We start from the raw sequence: 10,311 nt of genomic DNA on the forward strand, positions 1-10,311 counted from the left end.
AGACAGAGAGAGAGGGAAAGCACGAGCAAATGGGGAGGGGCAGAGGGAGAGGGAGAATCCCAAGCAGGCTCCACACCAGCAAGGAGCCCCCTGCGGGGATTCATCTCACGATCACAAGATCATGACCTGAGCCAAAATCAAGAGTCAGACGTTTAACCCACTGGGCCCCCCAGGTGCCCCAATATACAAAGATTCTTAATGTACTGTTTTTGAAGTAGCAAAAGAATTGGAAACAATTCCCTACTGATGAAATAATATGGCACAACCCCAGAGTAGTATGCAAATTAGTCTTTAAAAAGAATGAAGTAGTTCTAGGGGCGCCTGGGTGGCTCAGTCAGTTATGCGTCTGACTTTGGCCCAGGTCACAATCTCACAGTTCGCGAGTCGATACCACATCAGGGTCTCTACTTTCAGTGCAGAGCCCACTTTGGATCCTCTATCTCCCTCTCTCTCTCTGCCCTGCCCCCAGCTCTCTCTCTCTCTCTGTCAAAAATAAACATTAAAAAAAAGAAAATAATACATTCCTCTGGAAGGATACACACGCACACACAAAGGTACCCAGTTGCCTCTGCAGATAAAAAAAAAAAAAAAATGATAGGGGGTGGGGAGCACAGGGCAAGAGGACTTTTTTGCATAACTTCTGGTATCTTTTGAACTTTGTCCTGTCTACATGTATTACCGAAAATGATTTATTTTTACAAAGAATACTCTTTGTACCATCACCCACTAGATAAATATCAGGGTAGCTCAGAGTTCTTACTTTAATTGTTGAGAATGAAAGACAAATCAACCTTGACCAGATTAACTTGTCTTTAATCCTTCTTCCTTATTCTCTAAGGAAAAACACTGATTTCTACCGGTAGAGTATGGTATACGGTATTCAACTATGATATCACACTAGTTGTCCTCCCAGTGAGGAATAAATGAGGATATTCCCAGATAAAAGCTGGGGGAGTCATGACAACTACACCTGCCCTAAAATAAGTGCCTAAGAGAATCCTACAAGGTGGAATGAAAGGACACTAGCCAGTAACTCAAAACCATTTGGAAAAATAAAGATCTCAACAAAGGTAAGTACATGAGTAATAAAAAGTTAGTATTATTATTTAAAGAAAAAATTTTGTGTTCTTAAAATTTTTTTATTTATTTGAGAGAGAGAGAGACAGAGCACATGAGTGCAGGAGGGGCAGAGAGAGAGGGGAAGAGAGAGAATCCCAGGCAGGCTCTGTGCCGTCAGCATGGAGCCCGACCGGGGGCTCAATCTCACAAACCATGAGATCATGACTTGAGCCGAGATCAAGAGTCGGACACTCAATCGACTGAGCCACCCAGCTGTTCCTTAAAGAAAAAATTTTAAATTATTAGTGTAAGAGCTGGCATTACTGTGACCTTGGCTTATAACTCCATTATCTTATTTTGTACATGATTTAAGAGACTAATGCATTTTTTAAAAGCACTGGTTTGTTTCAGACCCACAATGTATAAAATAATTTGTGACATCAACAACCAAAGGGCTGGGGACAGAGTTGTAAAGAAGTAGATAGAGTTTTTGTACATTATTGAAGTTAAGCTAGTATAAATTCAAATTAAAGTGTTATAATTTTAGCATGTTAAATGCAATCTCCATGGTAACCACAAAGAATATTTCTATAGAATATACATAAAAGGAAATGAGAAAAGAATTTGAATATATTACTACAAGGAGTCAAGTAAACACAAAAGAAGACAGTAATGCAGGAAATGAGGGACAAAAAGTTATGAGGCATAAAGAAAACAAATAACATAATGACAGAAGTCCTTCCTTATTAATAATTACTTTAAATGTAAATGGACTAAACTGTTACTCAAAAGACAAAGATTGGAAGAATGGATTTAAAATACAAGATCCAAATATATGCTGTATACAAGACTCACTTGAGATCCAAAGACCAAACAGGCTGAAAGTAAAAGGAAAAGAAAAAAGAAAGTAAAAGGAAGAAGATATTCCATACAAATAGTAACCAAAGAGAGCAAGTGGGCTATATTAACATCAGACAAAATAGTCAAAAGCGCTTACAAGAGAAAAAGAAAGATGTTATATATTAATAAAAGGTTTAATAAGGTAAGATGATATATAACAATTACAAACATTTACACACCTAATAACAAATCATCAAAATTGTTGAAGCAAAAACTGACAGAATTGAAGGGAGAGATAGAAAGTTCTGCAACAGTAATTGGAAGTTGGAGACTTCAATATCCCATTTACAATAATGGATAAGACAATCGAACAGAAAATAAATAAGGAAATAAAGGTCTTTTTTTTTTTAAAGTTTATTTATTTATTTTGAGAGAAAGCAGGCACGTGCACCAGAGAGAAGCGAAGAGAAGAAGAGAGACAATCCCAAGCAGGATCCGCACTGTCAGCACAGAGCCTGAAATAGGGCTCGACCTCAGGAACCATGAGATCATGACCTGATCTAAACCTAAGTCGGCTGCTTAACTGACTGAAGCACCCAGGCGCCCCAAGGAAATAAGGTCTTAACACAATAAACCAACTAGAGCTAACAGGCATATATAGAACACTCTCCCCAACAAGAGAATACACATTCTTTTTAAGTGCGCTTGAAACAACATTTTCCAGGATAACCATATGTTGAATTACAAATTAAGTCTCAGTAGATTTAGAAAACTAAATGTCATACAGAGCTCTTCTCTGGCCACAGTGGGATGAAATTTGAAACCAATAACAAGGGAAGGCTTGCTGGTGCAGTCGGTGGAGTGTGGAACTCTCGATCTCGGGGTTGTGAGTTCAAGCCCCACACCAGGTGTAGAGATAACTTAGAATCTTTAAAAAGAAAAAAAGAAAAAGAAACCAACGACAAAACTGAAAAATTCACAAAATTATAGAAATTAAACAACACAGGGCACCTGGAAGCATCCGATTCTTGATTTCAGCTCAGGTCGTGATCTCGGTTTGTGAGATGGAGCCCTGCCTCAGGCTCCACACTGACAGCACAGAGCCTGCTCGGGATTCTCTCTCTCCCTCTCTCTCTGCCCCCTCCCACTCACGCTCTCTCTCTCTTCCTCAAAATAAATAAATAAACTTTAAAAAAAAATTGAACACCCCACTTTTAAGCCACTAATGGATCAAAGAAATCAGAAGGGAAATTAGAGCTTTCCGACCCGGGCCTGGCAGGATGGCTCCGGCAAAGAAGGGTGGCGAGAAGAAGAAGGGCCGTTCTGCCATCAGCGAGGTAGCGACCAGAGAATACACCATCAACATTCACAAGCGCATCCATGGAGGGGGTTTCAAGAAGCGTGCCCCTCGGGCACTCAAAGAGATCCGGAAATTTGCTATGAAGGAGATGGGAACCCCAGATGTGTGCATTGACACCAGGCTCAACAAAGCTGTCTGGGCCAAAGGGATAAGGAATGTCCCATGCCGTATCCATGTGCGGTCGTCCAGAAAAACGTAACAAAAGGATGAGGATTCACCAAACAAGCTCTGTACGTTGGTTACCTATGTACTTGTCACCACTTTCAAAAATCTACAGACTGTTAATGTGGATGAGAACTAATTGCTGGTTGTCAAATAAAGGTATAAAACTGCAAAAAAAAAAAAAAAACACAAAAAAACAGGGGGGGGATTAGAAATATTTGGAGACAAAAATGAAAATACAACTTGGAAAAACACATAGGACACAGTGAAAGTGGTACAATGGGGGAAATTTATAGCTACAAACACATTTAAAAACAAGAAAAATTTTAAATCTACAACAACCTAACTTTACAACTTGCAGAACTAGAAAAAGAAGAAAGAACTAAACTCAAAGGTAGCAGAAAGAAGGAGATAATAAAGACTAGAGCAGGGGCACCTGGGTGGCTCAGTCAGTTAAGAGTTTGACTTCGGCTCAGGTCATGATCTAACAGTTTGTGGGTTTGAGCCCCGTGTCAGGCTCTGTGCTGACAGCTCAGAGCCCGGAGCCTGCTTTGGATTGTGTGTCTCCCTCTTTCTCTGGCCCTCCCCCACTCACATTCTCTCTCTCTCTCTCTCAAAAATAAACATTTAAAAAAGTAATAAAAATAAAGACTAGAGCAGAGACAAATGAAAGAGATTAGAGAAAACCAATGAAACCAAAAGTTGCTTCTTTGAAAACATTAATGCAATTTAACTAGATAGACTAAGAAGAAAGACTAAAGTTACTAAAATCAGAAAGTGAGGCCATTACTGATTCTACAGAAATAAAAAGAATTATAAGAGAATACTATGAACTGTACGCCAACAAATTAAATATTCTAGATGAAATAGACAAACTCCCAGGAACAAAAATGTACCAAGACTAAATCACAGAAAATCTGAATAGACCTATAACTAGTAAGGAAATTGAGTCAGTAATCAAAAAAAAAAAATCTCCTAAAAAGAAAAGCCCTGGGTCTCATGGTTTCACTGGTGAATTCTACCACGTATTTACCAATCCTCAAACTTTTCCAAAACACTGAAGAAGAGGAAACACTTCCTAACTCATTCTATGAGGCCAACATTACCCTGATGCCAAAGCCAGACATTACAAGAACAGAAAATTACCTATCAATAGCCACTATGAACATTGATAAAATCTTCAAAATATTAGTAAACTGAATTCAGCAGCAGAGTAAAAGGATTATACATTATGACCAAGGAGAATCGATTCCCTTAATGCAAGGATGGTTTGATATACAAAAACTGATTGATATAATATGCCACATCAACAGAATGAAGGGGGAAAAAATGATCATCTCAATTGATGCAGAGAAAGGATTTGACAAAATTCGACACCCTTTTATGATAAAAACACCCAACAAACTAGTAATAGTTTCCTACTTCCTCAAAGTGATAAAAGCCGTATATAAAAATGCCACAAAGACTATCATACTTAGTGGCAAAAAACTGAAAGCTTTTCCTCTAAGATGAGGAACAAGGCAAGAAGGCCCACTTTCACCACTTCTGTTCAACACAGTACTCAAAGTTCTAGCCAGAGGGGCACCTGGGTGGCGCAGTCGGTTAAGCGTCCGACTTCGGCCAGGTCACGATCTTGCGGTCCGTGAGTTCGAGCCCCGTGTCGGGCTCTGGGCTGATGGCTCAGAGCCTGGAGCCTGTTTCTGATTCTGTGTCTCCCTCTCTCTCTGCCCCTCCCCCGTTCATGCTCTGTTTCTCTCTGTCCCAAAAATAAATAAACGTTGAAAAAAACAATTTAAAATAAACAAAGTTCTAGCCAGAGCAATTAGGACACAAAAAGAAATAAAAGGCATCCAAACTGGAAAGGAAGAAGTAAAATAATCTCCGTTTGCAGATGATTTGAAAAAAACCCTAAAGGCCCCACATGCACAGACCAAAAACAAAAAACAACAACAACAAAAAACTATTAGAACCAATAAATGAATCAGAAAAGCAGCAGGATACAAAGCCAACACACAAAAATCAGTTGCATTCACAGGAACAATGAACAATCTGCAAAGGAAATTATAAAAACAATTCCATTTACAATAGCATCAAAAAGAATAAAATGCTTGGGAATTAATTTAACCAAGGAGGTGAAAGACCTGTACAACTACAAAACACTGCTGAAAGAAATTAAAGGAGACATAAATAAATGGGAACATATCCCACGTTCATGGATTAGAAGATTTAATACTGTTAAAACGTCAATACTGCCCAAAGCAATCTAAGAGTCAATGCAATCCCTATCAAAATCCCAACAGTTTTTGCAGAAATAGAAAACCTCATCCTAAGATTCACATGGAATATCAAGACTCCAAAAAGCCAGAAAAATCTCAAAAAAGGACGAAACTGGAGGATTCACACTTCCTGATTTCAAATCCAACTACAAAGCTACAGTAATCAAAACAGCGTGTATTGACATAAAAATAAACAGACCAATGAAACGGAAAGCTCAGAAATAAATCCTCACACATATGTTCCAATGATTTTTGACAAGGGTGCTAAGACCATTCAACAGGGAAAAGACAGTCTTCTTAAGAAATGGTGTCAGGGAAAGTAGATGTCCACATGCAAAAGGATGAAGTTAGACCCTTAACGAACATCATATACTGAAACTAACTCAAAACAGGGGACCTGGCCGGCTCAGTTGGTGGAGCATATTGACTCTTGATCTCGGGGTTGTGAGTTTGAGCCCACGGTGGGTGTAGAGATTGCTTAAAAAATAAAATCTTAAAAAAAATGACCTCAAAATGGACCAAGGACCTAAATGTAACACAATAAAGACTAAAACAATAAAACTCTTTAAAAAATAGTATAAAAGCTTCACAACATTGGATTCGGTAATGATTTTTCGGATATGACACCCAAGGCACAGGTAACGACAACAAAAACAGCCGAATTGGATTTCATAAAAATTAAAAAATTTTGTGCATCAGAAGACACTGTCAACAGAGTAAAAAGGCAACTCACAGAATGGAAGAAAATATTTGCAAATCATGTATCTCGTCAGAGATTTATATCCAGAGTATATAAAGAACTCCTAACACTCAACAACAAATAAACAACCTGATTCAAAAATGGGTTAAAGACTTGAATAAACATGTGTTCAAAGAGGATATACAAATGGCCAACAAGCCATGAAAAGAGTCTCAACATCACTAATCATCAGGGAAATGCAAATCACAACCACAGTGAGATGCCACCTCATGCCCATTAGGATGGGTACTCCTAAAAAAAACAAAAAACAATTAGTGTTGGCCAGGATGTGTTAAAATTAGGACCCTGGTGCACTACTGGAAGGTATGTAAAATGGTACAGTCCCCAACGGAAAACAATATTCAGTTCCTCAAAAAAAATCTAAGTAGAATTACCATATGATCCAGCCATTCAACTTCTGGGTATACACCCAAAGGCTCAAACGCAGGATCCCAAAGAGCTATCTGTACATTCACGTTCACAGCAGCAGCATCCATAACAGCTAAAACATGGAAGAAACCCACATGATCGATAGATGAACAGATAAGCACAATCTGGTCTATACATGCGATGGAATATTATTCGGCCGTTAAAAGGAAGGAAATTCTGCAATATGCTACAACTTGGATGAACCTTGAAGACATCATGCTAAATGGAATAAGCCAGTCACAAAAAAAAAAACAAAACAAATGCCATATGATTCCACTTATATCAGGTGCGTGGAGTAGTCAAAGTCATAAAAAACAAAGTATGATGCTGGCTGCCAGGGAGAGGGGGTGGTGAAAAGAGAATGTGGAGTTTTATTCAATGGGTATGGAGTCAGTTCTTCAAGATGAAAAGAGTTCTGAATTCTCACAGGCTCCTTGGTGACCCCGAGATAACCCCATATAAGAATCCCAGAAGAAATAAGCAAATCTCAGAAGACTGTTTCCGTTTACCACAAGTATTTACCGCATTATCTAACCATACGCAAGTTATCGGATTAAAAAAGCACAACGTGGTACAGCAGATTAAAGCAGGGATGTAATTAAAGATGAAGGCTGCCAGTAGCCTTCAGCTGTTCTTGGATGTTCGTAACTCTGGCTCTGACCGTAAGAGGTGGATTCCTTTTAAGTCTAGAATGATCAGAACTCGCAGGCACATGTTCAGTGAAGACAGGCAATAACTTATATTCAGTCAGCTGCTCTTTCCCTAAAGAATTGTGGAGTGTTTCAGAAATGTACTTGCAAGGTTACAGTTAGCGAGGCAAAATATCCTAAGAACGTGGCTGTCTTTACCAAATCAACGAAACAGTATAACCTGAAAGTCAGCATGGTCAGAGAAAGACTAAGAATTGTGTAAAATAACCCAGGAATTTAGAGGGTAGGTACACAGCCCACATGATGCACTTTCTCTAGAGGTATCCCCCACCAGCTAAAAAAAAAAAAAAAAAAAAAAAGAGTTAGATTGTTTTTTAGGGGCACCTGAGTGGCTCAGTCAATTGAGCGTCTGACTCTTGATTTTGGCTCAGGTCATGATCCCAGGGTTGTGGGATCGAGCCCTGTGTCAGTCTCTGCACTGAGCATGGAGCCTGCCTGAGATTCTCTTTCTCCCTCTGCCCTCTCCCCCTCATGCTCTCTCCCTAAAATAAAAAATAATAAAAATTAAAATTAAAAAGTTTTTTAATTATAAAGGTATTAAGTTCATTGAACAAAAAGCAAATAGAAACTGAAAAAAAAAACAGCAAAAGTTCCCCATTTATCCTTATTAGCTAAATTTTAAGTTTGACCTTTAATATACTTTTAGAAATATTATATAGTTAAAATATAAATAGAATATTATATATACTGCAAATCCTGCCTCTACACCCCCTCCCATTTACCATAAATAGGACATCTGTATTCCAAGCTAGTCCTTTTGGGGTTTGGATGGGGTTGTTTTTACCTTTATCTATTAGAGAGAGCAGGAGAGGGGCAGAAAGAAAGAGACAGAGAGAGCCTCCACCTGTCAGCACAGAGCCCGACGTAGGACTTGATCACACGAACCATGAGATCATGACCTGAGCTGAAATCAAGAGTAGGATGCTTAACAGACTGAGCCACCCACGAGGTACCCCAGGTTTGGGGTTTAAGATTTTGTTTTAAACGACAAAACACAGCCTTTTGAAAAACCAATATAATACAATTACATATAAGGAAAAGATTTCTAATTCTTTCTACCCTGTGATTGTCAAATTTTGTGTCAACTTGGCTAGGCTATGGTGTCGTCGTATGGCAAACACTAGATGTCGCTGCGAAGGTATTTTGTAGATGTGAATACAGGCCACAATCAGTTTAAGATTACATTCCATAAAATGGTGGGCCCCATCCAATCAGTTAAAGGCTTCAAGAGGAACAAACTGAGGATTTCTGAAGAAGGAATTCTGCTTCAAGACTGTAACAGAAATCCTGCCCGGGTTTTCGGTCTACTGGCCTGCCCTCCCACCTTGACAGATTTTAGACTTGCCGATTCCCCACAACTGCATGAGCCTATCTCTTAAAATAAATTATTTATGTACACACACACACACACACACACACACACACACACACACCTTATTGGTTCTGTTTCTCTGGAGAACTCTAATACACACTCTTTAAATCCATTCCCTACATACATAAGTTTGCTTTTCCCTAAGAAATGAGTTCATGGTATAAATAGGCATCTGCATGGTAATTTCTTTCTACTTAATAACAGATCATGGACATCCTTCCAAGTCAGCAGGCTGAGATCCAACTCATTCTTCTCAAGAGCCACATAGTAAGCCATTACAAGGCTTATTATTTAAGCAGGGGCATATATACATATAGCAAGTGTCCAGGTTTTTGCTTTTCATTCCATTATTTGCATCAAGCTTTCAAGAAACCTATTTATACATACTGCCCTTGTCTTGTATTCCTGTTTTGCTTCAGGATGGATCTAGTAATAATCTACCAAAAATTTAGCCTTAGATTTTCCCAGCTGCTAGTTTAGAAATATATACCCTGGATTAAAAGCCAAATGTGTCTTAATAGGTGCGTGTGAGGGGTCTACTGTCCACAGACACTGGAGAAACACCAGCAGCCAGTGCTTCTCACTAACCTTCATATGAAGTTCAACCATGTACATCACTGAAACTCAGGTACAGAGAACTGAGAGGGGCGCCTGTCCGACTTTGGCTCAGGTCATGATCTCACTGTTGGTGAGTTCGAGCCCCGCGTCGGGCTCTGGCTCTGGGCTGACAGCTCGGAGCCTGGAGCCTGCTTCGGATTCTGTGTCTCCCTCTGTCTGCCCCTCCGCTGCTTGCACTCTGTCTCTTGCACGGTCTCAAAAATAAATAAACGCTAAAAAAAAAATTTTTTTTTAAAAAGCGAACTGAGAAAGTTCCCTGTCTTCCACATTCTATTTTTTCACTAAACCACCATTATTTAATTCAAATGTTAATAAGACAAGCACCTAGAAAAATATATATATATTTTATAATTTCATGGATGAGTTGTCGTTTTTTTTACCGTTTATTTAGTTTTGAGGAAGAGACAGAGAGACAGAGTGTGAGCAGGGGAGGAGCAGAGAGAGAGGGAGACACAGAATCCAAAGCAGGCTCCAGGCTCTGTGCTGTCAGCACAGAACCCACGAACCGCAAGATCATGACCTGAGCTGAAGTTGGACGCTCAACCGATTGAGACACCCAGGCGCCCCATGGATGAGTTTATCTTTTAATTTAATTTTTATTTTTGCTTAAGTAAGCTTTATGCCCAAGGTGGGACCTGAACTCCCAACCCTGAGATAGTCGCTTGTTCCCCTGACTGATCCAGCCAGGCGCCCCCCAAATATTCTTTTTTTAATGTTTACTTATTTTGAGAGAGAGAGAGAGAGCG

General features: G+C 39.3%; 1 protein-coding gene across 1 annotated transcript; it reads left to right on the plus strand.

Annotated features, from left to right (window-relative positions):
* Positions 1-3,160: 3,160 nt before the first annotated feature.
* Positions 3,161-3,629, plus strand: LOC115510800 (60S ribosomal protein L31-like). The gene has a single exon (XM_032595641.1). The coding sequence runs from the start codon at positions 3,180-3,182 to the stop codon at positions 3,456-3,458; it is 279 nt and encodes a 92-aa protein (XP_032451532.1). The 5' UTR covers positions 3,161-3,179; the 3' UTR covers positions 3,459-3,629.
* The last annotated feature ends 6,682 nt before the right edge of the window (positions 3,630-10,311 follow it).

The sequence above is a fragment of the Lynx canadensis genome, chromosome A1 (genome assembly GCF_007474595.2).
Source record: "Lynx canadensis isolate LIC74 chromosome A1, mLynCan4.pri.v2, whole genome shotgun sequence".
Lineage (NCBI taxonomy): Eukaryota > Metazoa > Chordata > Mammalia > Carnivora > Felidae > Lynx > Lynx canadensis.